This window comes from Sus scrofa, chromosome 1 (assembly GCF_054392235.1).
Source record: "Sus scrofa isolate SSC_HxYL_T2T_F1_AM1 chromosome 1, Sscrofa_HxYL_maternal_Yorkshire_Landrace_v2.0, whole genome shotgun sequence".
Classification (NCBI taxonomy): Eukaryota; Metazoa; Chordata; class Mammalia; order Artiodactyla; family Suidae; genus Sus; species Sus scrofa.
Window position 1 is genome coordinate 256,817,256 of NC_139383.1, and position 17,384 is coordinate 256,834,639.

A 17,384-nucleotide genomic window follows, 5' to 3' on the forward strand; every position below is an offset into this window, starting at 1 on the left:
GAGAAACAAAAACCAAGCAGGAGGCATAACTCTCCCAGGCTTCAAGAAATACTACAAAGCCACAGTCATCAAAACAGTGTGGTACTGGTATCAAAACAGACAGACAGACCAATGAAACAGAAGAGAGAACCCGGAAAAAAACCCTGACACCTATGGTCAATTAATCTTTGACAAGGGAGGCAAGAACATAAAATGGGAAAAAGAAAGCCTATTCAGCAAGCATTGCTGGGAAACCTGGGCAGCTGCATGCAAAGCAATGAAACTAGAACACAGTCTCACACCATGCACAAACATAAACTCAAAATGGCTGAAAGACTTAAAAATACAACAGGACACCATCAAACTCCTAGAAGAGAACATAGGCAAAACACTCTCTGACATCAACCTCATGAATATTTTCTCAGGTCAGTCTCCCAAAGCAATAGAAATTAGAGCAAAAATAAACCCATGGGACCTCATCAAACTGAAAAGCTTTTGCACAGCAAAGGAAACCCAAAAGAAAACAAAAAGACAACTTACAGAATGGGAGAAAATAGTTTCAAATGATGCAACGGACAAGGGCTTAATCTCTAGAATATATAAACAACTTATACAATCCAACAGCAAAAAAGCCAATCAATCAATGAAAAAATGGGCAAAAGACCTGAATAGACATTTCTCCAAGGAAAATATACAGATGGCCAGCAAACACATGAAAAAATGCTCAACATCGCTGATTATAAGAGAAATGCAAATCAAAACTACCATGAAATACCACCTCACACCAGTCAGAATGGCCATCATTCATAAATCCACAAATAACAAGTGCTGGAGGGGCTGTGGAGAAAAGGGAACCCTCCTGCACTGTTGGTGGGAATGTAAACTGGTACAGCCACTATGGAGAAGTTTGGAGATACCTTAGAAATCTATACATAGACCTTCCATATGACCCTGCAATCCCACTCTTGGGCATCTATCCAGACAAAACTCTACTTAAAAGAGACACATGCACCCACATGTTCATTGCAGCACTATTCACAATAGCCAGGACATGGAAACAACCCAAATGTCCATCGACAGATGATTGGATTCAGAAGAGGTGGTATATATACACAATGGAATACTACTCAGCCATAAAAAAGAATGACATAATGCCATTTGCAGCCACATGGATGGAACTAGAGAATCTCATACTGAGTGAAATGAGCCAGAAGGACAAAGACAAATACCTTATGATATCACTTATAACTGGAAAGTAATATCCAGCACAAATGAACATCTCCTCAGAAAAGAAAATCATGGACTTGGAGAAAAGACTTGTGGCTGCCTTATGGGAGTGGGAGGGATCAGGAGCTTGGACTTATCAGACACAACTTAGAATAGACATACAAGGGGATCCTGCTGAATAGCATTGAGAACTTTGTCTAGATACTCACATTGCAGCAGAACAAAGGGTGGGGGAAAAAATGTAATTGTAATGTATACATGTAAGGATAACCTGACCCCCTTGCTGTACAGTGGGAAAATTAAAAAATTTAAAAAAAATAAATAAATATGTATGTGTATACACACAAAAAAAAAAGAAAAAAAGAAAAAAAGAATGCATTGGGGAAATTTAAAAAAATAAATAATTTTTAAAAAAAATTATACCTCAAGATAAAATACTGTATCCCAGAGAAGAAGAGAAATTGCTCTGATCTATACTGAGTCAGTGTTATCAATGATATGCTGACATTCCTTCTAACCAGATTCAAACTTTCAAAAATGAGCATGCCTATACCCCTTGATAAGTATGGATATATTAGTTCACTAAACATTCCACCAAAATTTAACAAGAGCTAAATGCTGGATAAATTTTATGTTTCAGACCAGTATTCTTCATGTGTCAGGTAGGGTGTATACACAAATCTACATCTGTCCAGAGGAATGCTCTTTATGATTTATTGGGAAATTTGATCAGAAAATAATATTGGTTTCCTTGCCGCCTTAGTTGATCTTTCCTCAACATTTATCCTAAATGCATGGCCTGGTTACTCAAGAGCCTCAGGGTAACCTTAAAAAGGCAGCTAACAGCCCATTCACAGAAACCTGAGAAACTTGTTATCCTTCAGAACTCAAGATATTCCATGGCTGTGATAACTTGAATACATCTTGTCCTAGCTTCATACAGACCCCAGAAACTCATTTCCCCAATCTAGCGGAAAGCGTGGCTCTTAATGTCAGTCTTTTCAAAGACATGGCAAACACATCTGCACATTTTCAAGCTTCCTCAAAATTTATATGGAGTCACAAATAACATCTCATTTTTGAACATTCTGAGTTATTTAGCTTTCAATATAAAAGGGAAATGTATCATGGCCTTAAAAGACCATTGGCCAGAAGTCTATCAAAGATGTCATAAAGGAATGTCTTAAAGTAATGATATATGCAAATAGATAGGACAAAAGAAAATCTGTGTGCAAATGTATGGCCATCAGGCAGTTCACCTTAAGAGAAGTATTGAACTTCTAGCAATGATGGTGAATAGAGAAGTATTTAAAATTGTTCCTTTAGATAATACTCCATTATATCTTAATATTTAATGTTAAAGATAAGCAATAGGCCAAGGTTTTCAAGCTCAAAACTGATTTACCATTATATACTGCTCGTCTCATGAGGCTAAGTCAGTAAGAGTGATCTTTTTATGGTTGAATAGTATTCCATTGTACAAATATGCCACGTCTTTATCCATTCGTCTGTTGATGGACATTGAGGTTGTTTCTATATTTAGGCAATTGTAAATAATGCTGCTAGGACCATTGGGGGTGTATGTATCTTTTTGAATTAATGTTTTGGGGGTTTTTATATGTAGATATATATACACAGAGAGAGAGAGAGAGAGAGAGTGAAATTAATGAATCATATGGTAGTTCTATTTTTAGGTTTTTGAGAAACTTTTATACTATTTTCCACAGTGGCTGCACCAAATTACATTCCCTCCAACAATGCGCAAAGGTTGTCTTTTCTCCACATCCTCACCAACATTTGTTAAATAACATTGATAGCCACTCTAACAGGTGTGGGGTGATATCTCATTGTGGTTTTGATTTGCATTTTCCTGATAATTAGAGATATTGAGCATCTTCTCATGTGCCTGTTGGCCATCTGTGTTTCCTCTTTAGAAAAATATATATACAGTTCTTCTGTTCAATTTTCAACTGGATTGTTTGTTCTATTGATCTTGAGTTATATGAGCTGTTTATATATGTTGGATATTGATCCTTTATCAGTCATATCATTTGCAAATATTTTCCCCCATTGAGTGGGTGGTCTTTCATTTTATCAATGGTTTCCTTTGCTGTGTAAAAGCTTTTAAGTTTAACTAGGTCCCATTTGTTTATTTGTGCTTTTATTTCCTTCACCTTAGGAGACAGATCCAAAAAGACATTGCTGTGATTCATGTCAAAGATTGTACTGGCTATATTTTCCTCTAGGAATTTTATAGTACAGGCTTTTAGATTTATGTTAAAATTTGGCCCTTTGCAGCAACATAGATGGACTTGTAGAGCAATATGCTAAGTGAAATAAGTCAGTCAGAAAAAGAAAAATACTCTATGATGTCACTTAAATGTGGGACCTAAAAAATACAAAAAAACTAGAGAGTATCACAAAAAAGAAGCAGACTCAGAGTTCCTGTTGTGGCTCAGCGGTAACAAATCCAACTAGTATCCATGAGGACACGGGTCAGTCCCTCGCCTTGTGCAGTGGGTTAAGGATCCAGCGTTGCCCTGTGATGTAGGTCCCAGATATTGCTCAGGTCTAGTGTTGCTGTGACTGTGGTGCAGGCCAGCAGCTACAGCTCCGATTCAACCCCTAACCTGGGAACTTCCATATGCCACTTTTTAGGTGTGGCCTTAAAGAGACAAAAAAAAAAAAGGTTTAAAAAAGGAAGATGAGTCATAGAGAATAAACTAATAGTTACCGCTGGGAGTACAATAATGACAGGGGAGTGGAAGGTACAAATTATTGGGTGTGAGAGAGGCTAGAAGTATGTATTGTACAACATGGGGAATATAGCCAATATTTTGTAATAACTATAAGTGCACTATAACCTTTAAAATTGTGTAAAATGGTGTAAAACTTTATAATTAATTTTTTAAAAAGAAAAATTAATCTTCTGATAAAAAAGCTACCATGTTCCAGTGGTTAAAGAAAGTTGCTTTGTTTCATACTCTCATTTTTTTCTACCTAGTATATAATGATCACATATCATTTTAGATGAGGCCCTCTATTTTTAGGAAGAAAAGAACATTTTTAAAATAAGATATGATACAGCTTTAGTATCCTAATGAGGAGCTACCAGATTTAACTATTCTAGTGAACTACTGCCAGAATATTCACAGATACATACAGTTATTACGATGTGTGGACATTTCATAACTTTCAGTGACAATTCAAAATCTAATTTGTAGAATGTTTTCCTAGTGAAATATCTCTAAACTCACGAAAGACCTTCCCACTTAATTTGAAGAATTCCTGAGTATCTCACATGTGCTAAATATGTGTCCATTCTGTCCTCTTCAGGATACAGTCATCACAGTGTTATGATCTACTCTTCCTATCAAGTCCCTGGAATCTGATTTTCCCACCATCTTTAATAGGTCCTAATGCTTAGGGTGACCAGATATTCGATCACATAAACTACAACGCTTTTGACAATGAAAGGGCTAACACACTAGAGCAACTGGTATTAACTAGAATAGTTCTGAGCAAATAGAAACATATGATCACCGTTCCAAGGTTGTTTCCATTATGGCCATCATGTTCCAAAGTCACAAGATGGTTCACACACACACACACACACACACACACAAGAAAAATGCTGACATCATGTTTTGTTACCAGCACCCTAAAACAGTACTATTTATGCCAGGACTGATAACAACTACTCAAGCTTTGACCTGCATCTGATCACTTCCAAGAAACAGGCCTAAATGCATGAAATTAAGCTGAGAAAACAATCTCTGACAGGTATTACACTTCCCTGAGACTCAGGGTGATAATAAATTTAAGATATAATTCTAATCTAGGGCAAAGTAAACTCTATTCATAACAGCTGACCGGGGCTAAGGAGAGAGCTGGATGATAAGGAATCTTCATGAAAGCTTATGATGGAGGTTAGAAACAGAGAGAAGTGATGTCTATTTTTTTTTCCTTTTCTACATTGTCATTCCCTTATAGCTTCCTCAAATCTTCAGTTAGTGTAAAGAAGCCCAGAGCCAGCTATAACTCAGAGAATGAAGGAAAAGTAAATCCACACATGAGATGAAACAAACTAGAGAAAGAACTGCATCAATATTAAAGACATTTAAAAACAGGCAGAAATAACTAGCAATGAAGCCAGAGTAATGATCCAGAACAAGAAATGATTAGCCACAATCAGGAGTCTCTAAAAACTCCCATTCTCTCACCCTTCAGTTTCCCTCTGAACGGCACATGGTTCTGTCTTAGAAAGTCAGCTAAAGTTAAAAAATCACTAGTATCTCTGTTCCCTATGTATTTTCCAAAGAAGGATAAATCTTCCATATGATATGGTAGATTTCTGAGCAGGTGTTGAATGACCAATGCTGGCAAGATCAGAAAACCATGACCCAGTAAAACAACACTGATCTCATTTTCCAAAAATCATATTTTGGATAATCTACATCTTAGCCAGCTTCTTACTGATGACAATGATGAAATAAATTAATTCAAAGGAATAACACAAAAAATAATATGTATTAATTCTTCTGAAAAGAAACTCACAAGAACCCTATCTTGGGAACGAATATATTCCCACTTTATGTAAAAGCAGGCTCTGAACCTGGATACAAAACCTCTACTGTGGGAGTTCCCACTGTGGCTCAGTGGATTATGAACCCGACTAGTACCCATGAGGATGGGGGTTCAATCCCTGGTCTCACTCAGTGGGTTAAGGCAGGGGATTAAGAATCCAGCGTTGCTGTGAGCTGTAGTGTAGGTCGCAGATGCAGCTTGGATCCCACATTGCTATAGCTGTGGCATAGGCCAGCAGCTGCAGCTCTGATTCAACCTTCAACCCCAAGCCTTCGAACCTCTGTATTCTGCAAATGCAGCCTTAAATGGCAAAACAAAAAAAGAAAAAACTCTACTGTGGTTTTTCTTTTTCTTTTTACTGTGGTTTTTCAATTGTATCTTTCATGATCTTGAGTATGTTAACAGCTTCTGGTGTGAGACAAATTTTGGCAGAGTTTATCAAAATATAACAGCTTTATGTGTTGGAGACTATATCTTGAGACATTTTATTCCCTGTCCAGTTTCAGAAAGTACACAATTCCAAGAGGAGGTCAGTTAGGTCTTCTTCTTCCGCTTCTGCTTTTAAGTTAGACATAGGATCTGGGAAGGATTAACTTGTGGTTCTCTCAAATTTTGGGGGGGACATTCTCAGAAAACAATTACTAATGGAGCTAACACAGATGCAACTAGAGATTATCACACTAAATGAAGTCAGAAAGAGAAAAACAAATACCATATGATATCACTTATAAGTGGAATCTAAAATATGGCATAAATGAAACTATCTACAAAAAAAATTTAAGGATAAAATAGAAAACCAAGAATTTTTTTTCTTTTTAGGGCCACACCTGTGACACATGGAAGCTCCCAGGTTAGGGGGCAAATCGGAGCTATAGCTGCCCGCCTATGCCACAGCCACAGCAATGCCAGATTTGAGCCACGTCTGTGACCTACATCACAGCTCACGGCAACACAGGATCCTCAGCCCGCTGAGTGAGTCCAGGGATTGAACCCACATCCTCATGGATACTGGTCGTGTTCATTACTGCTAAGACACAACAGGAACTCTCAAAATCAAGAATATTTTTGCCTAAATAAAATTAACAAATAATGTGAGATTTCAATTAACATTAAAAAGCTAAAGCGGAGTTCCCGTCGTGGCGCAGTGGTTCACGAATCTGACTAGGAACCATGAGGTTGCGGGTTCGGTCCCTGCCCTTGCTCAGTGGGTTGACGATCCGGCGTTGCCGTGAGCTGTGGTGTAGGTTGCAGACGTGGCTCGGATCCCGAGTTGCTGTGGCTCTGGCGTAGACCAGTGGCTACAGCTCTGTTTCGACCCCTAGCCTGGGAACCTCTGTATGCCGCAGGAGCAGCCCAAAGAAATAGCAAAAAGACAAAAAAAAAAAAAAAAAAAGCTAAAGCAATTAAAGAGAAAATAATAAAGCTAAATATCTTAATATTTTAACTTTTTAACTATTAAAAAACATGTTAAACTACATAAAATTTAAAAGTCAGAGGCTAATATAATATCAGTTAAAGAAAAAAAGATGTAATATTAAACATTAAAATCTAACATGAAAATTTGAAGTGTACAATTCAGATCAAGAAAAATAAAATGATAATGGTAAATTTTTTTACATGTTGAAGGTTACCATAACAAAGGAAAGAAATATAAAACTCAGAAAAAAATCAAATGTAAAAACCATCTAAAAGGTAGATTACACTTCCTAATAACAGATTCTTCTTGGATCAGCAATATACTTCATGGATAAAGAGCCAATGGTAAAAAGAAAAAGACGCAGCTCTACTCTTATCAGTGGATATTTGACTCAGACGTTACTTTAATTTGTCAAGCAGCTTTTAAAATCAGTTATTTGGTTCCAAGTCCAAAGCAGTTAGATCCCATGTATCAGAAAGTAATTAGAAAGAAAACCGCCAAAGTAGATATGTTGAAAGTAGAAAAGAATAACTTAATGCTTCCTTTTTAGAGAATAACAAACACTTAATAAAATAATACTACTCTATAAACAACAAGTTTAATGGTATTCAGCTTCTAAACAGACGACAATCAGCATTACATATTTGAAAAGACTGCAAGTTAAATTATTTTACTAATTATGCCATTGGAAATTCATAATTTTAACTGAGTTTTAAAAGTCAGAAACTAGCTTTCATTCTGTCTTGTAAAGAAATTAAGGAAATATAAAATTGGTTTTGGAAATATTTTTACCAAAAAAAAATGTTACAGTTTTAATACTAGCGTAGCTTTTTCCTGTCTGAAAATCTCTCTCCCCATTACACCATCCCTCTATGCTCCCTCACAAGCAAGCTCATCAACAACAATTATAACCCTTGATTCCTAAAACACTGATATCTCTTTATTTACTTTCATATGTACTGTACCAAAAAATATTATTTTAGAGCTTGAGAGATTTGAGAGGAAAATTTGACACAGCAGCAAGAACCTATTTAACACTTCAGTATCCTTCAGTGATCTCTACATTGTGATTATAAAAATCACCTGTTCCTTTCCCATTCACTTATAAAAAAAACGTTTTCTTCTCAGTAGGTGTTTTACTGCATCTTTCACATCCTTGTTCCTAAGACTGTAGATTAAAGGATTTATCATAGGAGTAATGATCGCATAGAACACAGATATAAGTTTGTCAGTGGCATTCAAGTCATCCGAAGTAAGTGTCTCTTTAGACTTAGGTTTCATGTACATGAAGAGAATGGTTCCATAGAATATTATCACCACAGTCAGGTGAGCTGAGCAGGTAGAGAAGACTTTGCTTCGCCCCTCAGAAGTGCGAATCTTCAGAATGTTGGAAATGATTAATGAGTAAGACATGATAATCAAGAGCAGGGGCACCAATGTGAACAATGTCGTGGCCACGAACATGATGAACTCATTGCCTGAGATGTCAGCACAGGCCAGTTTCATGACAGCCAGAATCTCACAGGAGAAATGATTGATGACATTATTCCTACAGAAAGGCAATTGTATCACAAATGCTGTTTGTACCGCAGAGTTGATAACCCCTGCAACCCAGGACCCAGCTGCCATGGGCACACAGGAAGCCTTGCTCATGAGGACAGAATATCTCAGAGGGTTGCAGATAGCCACATACCGGTCAAAGGCCATCATGCCCAGGAGCACACACTCTGTTGTCCCCATGGCCAAGCCCAGGAACATCTGCATTGCACAGCCAGAGAAGGAGATGGTCTTTCTTTCTGACAGGAAGATCACCAGCATAGTGGGAATGGAGGTGGTGGTGTAGCAGATGTCCAGGAAGGAGAGGTTCCCCAGGAAGAAGTACATAGGGGTGTGAAGGTGGGAGTCTACGATGCTGATTAAAATAAGGGTGCCATTGCCCAGGAGGATGACCACATACATTATGGAGATTAGCACAAAAAAGAGTAGCTCAAGCCTTGGGTAGCCAGAAAGCCCCCTCAGAAAAAATTCCACCAGAATGGTTTGGTTTTCCCATTCCATTTTATTGTTTCTCTTTCACCTGCAATATAGCAAAATATGTAAAGATAAAATAAGTCTTCTACTATGATTACTTTCAACTGTATACTAATGCACATGTACCATATGTTCCCAGAGAACAAAGTACAAAAGGACCAAAAACAGAAGAAATTAATAAAAGTGGACCAAAGTGAATGAAGGCATGAATAGAGAGAGGCAAAGGAAGAGAATCTAACATGTTTCAAGCAATATGCCATGTAATTCATTCAATCTCATCACAGTTCTGGGAGAGAGGTACATTATCCACGTTTTACAAAAAGATCAAAGCAGAAATCTTAAGTAAACTTGACTAAAGGTTAAGTATAGAGCAGAGCTAAGATTCAAATCTAAGTTTTCCTTCCTGAAGTCCGAGGTTTTGCTCATTTTTGTCATCACATAGGTTAACTAGAGGTTAAAATAAAAATGAGTACTGTATTAAACATAATTGCAAAAATCTATTTTTATTGGTTACAACTACCACACAACAGATCAGTGATCTTGTCACTCTTCCAAAGTACACTGTTATGTTTATTATCGGTCTTGCCCAGTTGCCTGTAAACTTTAAGTCAGCTACTTTTTTGTTTGTTTACTTCCACAGTCCCAGTATCTACAGTAGAACAGACACAGAGATAGATGTTCAGAAATATTTCTTGAATAAATAAATAAAGCCAAGAACAATAACAAAAAAAGACTAACATGTCTTACCTGTGTCAGTTCTCTACTAATAGTTTTCTTTGTGCATTACCTAATTTAGTCTTAATAACAACCCTATTAAGCAATTATTGTTATTATTAGCACCATCATTCGCCTTATAAAGATGAGGAAAATAAAGCACAGAAAATTTAAGTAATTTGCTTAAGGTCAGGGTCATATAGCTAAATAAATGGTAGAGCCAGGACTTAAAGCCAAGCCATGTGGCTGTAGAGTACAAACTCTTAATTGCTAATTTTGCAGAGACCTTGGTTCACATACTAGAATATCTTGTAATCTAATTGAAAATGCTAACATTTAAAAAGAAATATCGGACTAAAAAAGGCGACTGGTCAGAAAGAAGCAAGATTTCAACATGCTGATTTGAGAGCAGTTTATTTTGATACTTTATATTTTTCTAAGAAATTATTCATTTCCATGATAAAAATATATATTCATTATATAATTCTTTATAATTTGGTGGTCTCCCTTTATGAGAAGACCTATCTCCTTTATCAGCGCTATTCTAAACTGATTTATTTTCTTTATTAGTCTTACAAGAGGTTTTCCAGGAGTTCCTGTCATGGCGCAGCGGAAACCATTCTGACTAGGAACGATGAGCCAGCAGGTTTGATTCCTGGCCTACTCCAGATCTGGCATTGCCGTGAGCTGTGATGTAGGTCTCAGAGGCGGCTTGGATCTGGTGGTGCTGTGGCTGTGGCATAGACCAGCGGCTATAGCTCTGATTAGCCCCCTAGCCTGGGAACCTCCATATTCTGTGGGTGCAGCCTTAAAAAGACAAAAAAAAAAAAGAGGTTTTCCGGTACTATAGGTCTTCTCCAAAATAACATGACCCAGTAATCCCACTCTTGGGCATATATCTGGACAAAACTTTCTTTAAAAAAGACACATGTACCCGTATGTTCATTGCAGCCCTACTCACAATAGCCAAGACAAGGAAACAACCCAAATGTCTATAGACAGATGATTGGATTAGAAAGATGTGGTATACATACACAGTGGAATACTACTCAGCCATTAAAAAGAATGAAATAATGCCATTTGCAGCAACAGGGATGGAACTAGAGACTCTCATAATGTGAGTGAAGTAAGTCAGAAAGAGAAATACCATATGATATCACATATCTGGAATCTAACATAGAGCACAAATGAACCTTTCCACAGAAGAGAAAATCATGGACTTGGAGAATAGACTTGTGGTTGCCAAGGGGGAGGGGGAGGGAGTGTTATGGATTGGGAGCTTTGGGTTAATAGATGCAAACTATTGCTTTTGGAATGGATTAGCAATGAGATGCTGCTGTGTAGCACTGGGAACTATGTCTAGTCACTTATGATGGAGCATCATAGTGGGAGAAAAAAGAATGTAAACATGTATGTGTAACTGGGTCACCATGCTGTACAGCAGAAAAAAAACTGTATTGGGGAAATAATTTTTAAAAAATAGTATTTTTTAAAAGCTATTTGGATAGATTTATCCTTTCTGCTTTTTTTTTCCCCGTTTCACTAACTTAGGTTTTTGTCTTTGTAAACATCTTTATGCCTATACGGAATTTTCTAATTTCATGAAAGATGAACAAAATTCTGTAATAATTTATCTTTTTCCTCTTTCTAGCTCTAAGGCACTTAAAACATTTTGTTTTACTATAGACTTAGATTTTGATACGAAATGTTCTTTTATTGGTTTCTGGATAATATTTTTCTTCTTTCTCTTTGGACCAAGAGTTATCTAGATATGCATAACTAGCTATCAGATATTTTTATTCCATTTTTATTACATGAATTTATTTTATTATGATAAAAGAATGTGACCTATAATTCTATAGTTATGCATTTTTGGCAGCCAATTACTTGATCACGTTGCAATTGTTAACAAAAATGCAAATTCTCTCTGGGAGAGATATATGGTTTTATATATGTATATGCAATACATGTACACATATAACCATGTTTATTGAATATAGCATTCAAATCTTTGAGATTATTTTCTATTATCTTTATTTAATCAATTCTACATAAATATTTGTAATCAATTTTTCCTTATATATCTAGGATTATTGTTTATATGCTTAGTTTCTATGTTATTTAGTGTATACCTCCTTATGGCTGATAATCTTCCTCATAAATTGTGAATGTTATAATTAATTGACATATTTTTGGTTACTTTTTGCACTTTAAATTCCACTTTTATGGATACTGATATTACACTCCTGAGTAATATCCTGTGTATACTTTTTAGTTTGCTTTTGCCTGCTACCTCTTTTTACATCATTTATTTTCAACTTTTGAAATACTAGTTGTGAGTAATACACATCTGGGCTTAAGCCATTAATCCCTTTTGACAATCTCTACTTTTATGAGCATATTCAGTCTATTTACTTTAGAATGTAACTATCAATGTACTTCAGTTCTTCCCTTCCATATACTTTATTTTTATCACTTAATTTGCATGACTTATATTTCCCACCTCCTTGTTTCTGCTGGCTGATTAAGTTGTTATTTACTATTTATTTGCCTTAACTTGAACATTTCACTCATTTCTTCCATTTCATAAATGGTTTTTTACCTTCTTTCTCTACTCTTATGATTTGAATTACAGACCCAAACATTTGATCATAAAAATTATTTTCAACTAGAGTGCTCCCAAAAAATGAAGTTAGAAGTACTAGAATACTGGGAGTTCCCATCGTGGCACAGTGGTTAACAAATCTGGCTAGGAACCATGAGGTTGAGGGTTCGATCCCTGGCCTTGCTCAGTGGGTTAAGGATACGGCGTTGCCGTGAGCTGTGGTGTGGGTCACAGGTGCAGCTCGGATCCCACGTTGCTGTGGCTCTGGCATAGGGTGGTGGCTACAGCTCCAATTAGACCCCCTAGCCTGGGAACCTCCATATGCCGTGGGAAGCGGCCCTGGAAAAGTCAAAAAGACAAAAAAAAAATAAAATAAAAAAGTGCTAGAATACTTTTACTCCTCTATTTTAATCCCTGTTCTACAATTCTCAGATGTGACTGAGATAATTTAGAAGAGCCAAATTTAAATAAACATAGAAGAATCGAAAGTATATATTCGCTATATACATACATTTGTATATATGAATTGTGACTGAAATCCTGTTATTCATTTTGGTACTTTGAAAAAGGGTGTTTAAGGAACTTAGTGACTAAAATCCCAGGGAATTTCCACACAGAAAAATGAGCTAATACCTCTCACTCTGACCCATCCTCTAGGTAGCTGTGCATTGATATCTCTCATGGAAAAGGCCTAGTTTCATCTCTAATGACCTTGCCTCCTCAGGGTAAGAAGAGAGACACTCCTATATGTTCTCAGGGGACACAAAAATTGGTACACCCTCTGTATAGGACAACTTCACAACATTTAGCAAAATCACAAAGGCATGCGGTATATGACTTCTAGGTAATAATCGCACGTTATGCTGGTGCAAGTTTAAAATGGTTTATATACAAATTAATTCATTAAAGTATTGTTTGTAATAGCAGATGTGGAAACAATTTAATTTTCCATGAAAAGAGATCACTTAAATAATGGGATACTATTCTTCTGCAAAAAAGAATAAGGGGCTTTTTGTGCATTAATATGGAAAGGTCTTCAAGAACTATTAAGCAGAAAAGCAATTTCAGAACGGTATATATGGCACACTAATATTTGTGTAAAAAAGGTTATGTATGTTTGTGTATATGCAGACACACACACATGCACTCGCTCTCACATAGATTATCTCTTGAAAAAGAAAACAATGGCTTGTTATCTACAGGAAAGGATATGAATAGTTTATTAATAGAAAGAAAAGTAAACAGCTGTTTACTGTTTATTTATAGTACCTTTTTAAAATTTTCGATGTTGTGTCTATAATACCTTTCAATAACATAAATAAGAATTAAGAGCTCTTACCTTTGAGATGCATAATCTTTCTCCTTTCACTTTCCAAGGATGTAATACATCAAACCATACACACTGCCATAAGACACAATATATGTGCTTAAAAATTGATCTAAATTGCTCAGTATCACACTCTAAAACGGAACTGCTGAAGACTAAGAGGTCCTTTAAATCTATTCACATTCTTAATACTCAAGATACTTTAAGTAGTATCATCAGGATTTCTAGGCCCATATGAATCTCTTGTACCACCATCAAGCTGCAAACTATCCTGTGACCTGTTTTAGGGTCTATACTTCTACCCCATGTCATTTCCTTTCTATTAAGTGTGTTCCTACTTTTAGGAGCTAGTAAAATTCCTGGAACAAAATTATAGCTCAATAAATGTTAGCTAGTATTCTTGCTCCATTCTCAAGTCCAAAGAGCCTTCCTTCTTCAGAATCCTTTGTCCTCCTATCTTTGTCAGGTACTTTGCTCTGAATCTCAGGCCTGTCTTCAATTTCAGGACATAATCAGTAACCTCAGAATCACCTCAAACACAACTTGATTTCCCTATTCTAACCTCATCTCTCTCTCTCTCATATTTTTTTTTCCCTTTTAGGACATATGGAAGTTCTCTCTAAGGGTCAAATCAGAGCTAAAGTTGCCAGCCACAGCCAAAGCCACGTAGCAACACCAGATCTGAGCCAGCAGCATTTGAGACCTACACTACAGCTCACAGCAATGCCAGATCCCCTAAACCGCTGAGCGAGGCCAGGGATTGAATCCACATCCTCCTAGATACTAGTCTGGCTCCTTACCACTGAGCCACAACAGGAACTTCCTAACCTCATCTCTATGCCCAGCTCTCAACATTGTGATGCTTTGTATAAACTTTGCACTTTATTAGGATTTTTCAGAATTTCATGGCTAGGGTATAAACCACTTGAGACCCCAAAGGACATTAGGTACTTGAGAAGTTCACTGAATAATGAACATTATGTTCACATGTCTAAAAATCATCTCTGTAAAAACCTTTTTCCATGAGCTACTGTTGGAAACCATTGAAACTCTGAACAAAGCAGTAAACAAATTCGGCACACCTGCAAAAGCACAACCACTAAGAGATAGCTTTGTCATTAACCACACCTGATTTTGCTCATTAACCTACGTCATCTTTCCTAATAAAAGGCATGTGGGCTAAAACCTAGGCACCTTTGTTCTGCGGAACAGAGTGCCTCCTGGTCCCCCACTCTTCTAAATGTAAGAGTTTTCTGTGCTTTGTTATGCTGTGCCATCCCTCTTCCAGGATCTCCAGTTGCCCTGCAGCGCTGGAGGCGGCAAGCTACCTCCATGCTACTCGATATTCTTTCAAACACATGCTGCACTACGTACTACCCAGAGCACAGGCCTTGGAGGCAGGCTTTAAATGACACCTATGCCCCTTACTAACAAGAGTGGCCTGAACATGTTTCTGATCATCACCTTACCCGGCTATAGCAGGAAGATAAAGATAGCACCTGTACCACATATTCATTGATAAGACTAAATGAGACAGTCTGTATTAGACAATTACCACAGTAATGGTTTCTACCGTTAGCAGTTTGCTTTACACCTCTCTTTCATGATTCTTCCTTCTTTAGAGTCTTTTTACATTTCTGAACTAGTCATCATTGTCTTTCCACAAGGCCAGGTATATGTAGCTTAAAAGCTTAATCAGATCACACACAGTATTCTGATAAATGGTATTATCTTTAGCTTAAAATCAAATCCTAATATATTCTATCACAGTGTATAAGACTGTAATCCTTTATCACACTTTTGGATCCTTTGGATGCCAGCAAATTAAGTGCTAAAAAGGAAAAATCACTCAAAAGATTTAATTCACTCTATTAAAAAAAAATAGGATTTTAGGAAGCATCAGGATGTTCCTTGTTTTAAAAATATGGCTAACTTTTTTGACAGACAATTTTAACATTTTCAGCATACCTATACCATAAAAATTGAAAGGAAATATCACTTTTATAATTATAACCTATAATAGAAAAGTAAATATTCAAATAGTCATCAATTTTGTACAATAATGTTCAAGAAATTCTCTTTCTGGCTATCCTCTGCTATGGTAAATTATCTTTTTTCAGATCTCAGGATAGGATTATGTTCAGGATTTGGGTTTTTTGTTTTATTATCTTTTTTTTTAGGGCCACAGGTTTAGCATATGAAGATTCTCAGGTTAGGGGTCAAATCAGATCTGCAGCTGCCGACGTACGCCACAGCCCCTGCAACGTGGGATCTGAGCCATATCTGCAACCTATACCACAGCTCACAGCAATGCCAGATCCTTAACCCACTGAGTGGGGCCAGGGATTGAACCCACAGCCTCATGGATACTAGTTGGTTTCTTTTCTGCTGAGCCACAACAGGAACTCCCACGTTCTTCTTTTTTTTTTTAATCCAAATTGGTCATAGTTTCTTCCTCACATGTTACTTTTGTATAAAGAGTTCCTAGCACAGTACCTGTCGCATAGTTCACCTTGTTCTCAGCTGTCGCTAAGGGACCAGGAAAGACATATTTGTTAGGTTATCAATTTTATACCCTAGGATACGGAGTCTACTGTCTACTGTGTAGTGAGTCTTAATTAGCTAAAAGTGATAAGAGACTTCCAAATACTTTGTGATGTGCTAAAAAGCTACCCTTTGGCAAAACATAATCGTACCTGCTGGGAAAATTCCTTTGGGTTTGTTGCTCAGATGCCTTTTTATGCAGAACTGCTCTACGAGTCTCAGAGCTCTTTTGTTCCTACTACATCTTAGTGAATAGACCCTTAAATTCCATTTCCAATACTCAGTCTCTCTTTAGTGAGGAAAACACCTCAGTTGCAAACTTGACACCTTTAACGCATCAGTCCAACACTTGCTTACAATTGGTGAATTTTGTTTCTTGTCTTTGCAATAACTTACCCCCAAACCAGAGATGGCCTCTCTTTTCTCACTGCAGCAACAACAGACATTTCTATCTTGCTTTTCTACCTGCAGCCAATCTTCATGACTCCTTACTAGCAGCTGAACCTCTAAAGAGGCAGCTACTGGCTTATAATCATTATGCTACAGAAATTCGTTGATTTGTTGACATTTATAGAAACATGGTTGCTGCAGGTATGATAACTAGGATAAATTCCTCTACTACAAATAAAGCACCATTAGATTTCTAGTTCAAAATAGCAGGGAAATTAACATTTAGCAATAAATTTTAGGAATACGGCAATTTTCTCCTGGAGCTTATGTTGAAACACTGTCCCATTGTGGAGACCCACAAACACCTAAAGAACCTGCTTCAGGCTTTGGACACAATTTAAATGTTCTCAAGGACTTCTCTAAAGCAATATGTACAACTTTAAATTGCTTCAGAGACGAAATACGTATAAAACTTATGAGACTTCAGAAATAAAGCCCGAAAGACCTAATTACAGGAAGCCTATGACTCCACTTCACACACAAAGTCAGGAGGGGGCTTGTGT

The 17,384-nt window shown here is 36.9% G+C and overlaps 1 protein-coding gene and 1 non-coding gene across 3 annotated transcripts in view; both read right to left on the minus strand.

The window, feature by feature from the left end:
- Positions 1–17,384, minus strand: part of LOC106509227 (uncharacterized) — a 434,083-nt gene that overhangs the window by 267,096 nt on the left and 149,603 nt on the right. The window lies entirely within an intron of this gene.
- On the minus strand, positions 6,253–16,921 carry LOC100154900 (olfactory receptor 13C9-like). 2 transcript variants are annotated; one of them, XM_085012295.1, is made up of 2 exons: positions 16,828–16,921; positions 6,253–9,287 (listed from the first exon to the last, which is right to left on the minus strand). In XM_085012295.1, the coding sequence occupies exon 2, from the start codon at positions 9,266–9,268 to the stop codon at positions 8,309–8,311; it is 960 nt and encodes a 319-aa protein (XP_084868421.1). In that variant the 5' UTR covers positions 9,269–9,287; positions 16,828–16,921; the 3' UTR covers positions 6,253–8,308. The 2 variants fall into 2 exon arrangements, with proteins under 2 accessions (XP_084868421.1, XP_020931338.2); XM_021075679.2 differs by lacking the exon at positions 16,828–16,921 and having other exon boundaries at positions 8,180–9,365.

Excerpts from the sequence above, each read along its gene's own strand:
- LOC100154900 (XM_085012295.1), bottom strand. The coding sequence starts at position 9,268 with ATGGAATGGGAAAACCAAACCATTCTGGTGGAATTTTTTCTGAGGGGG.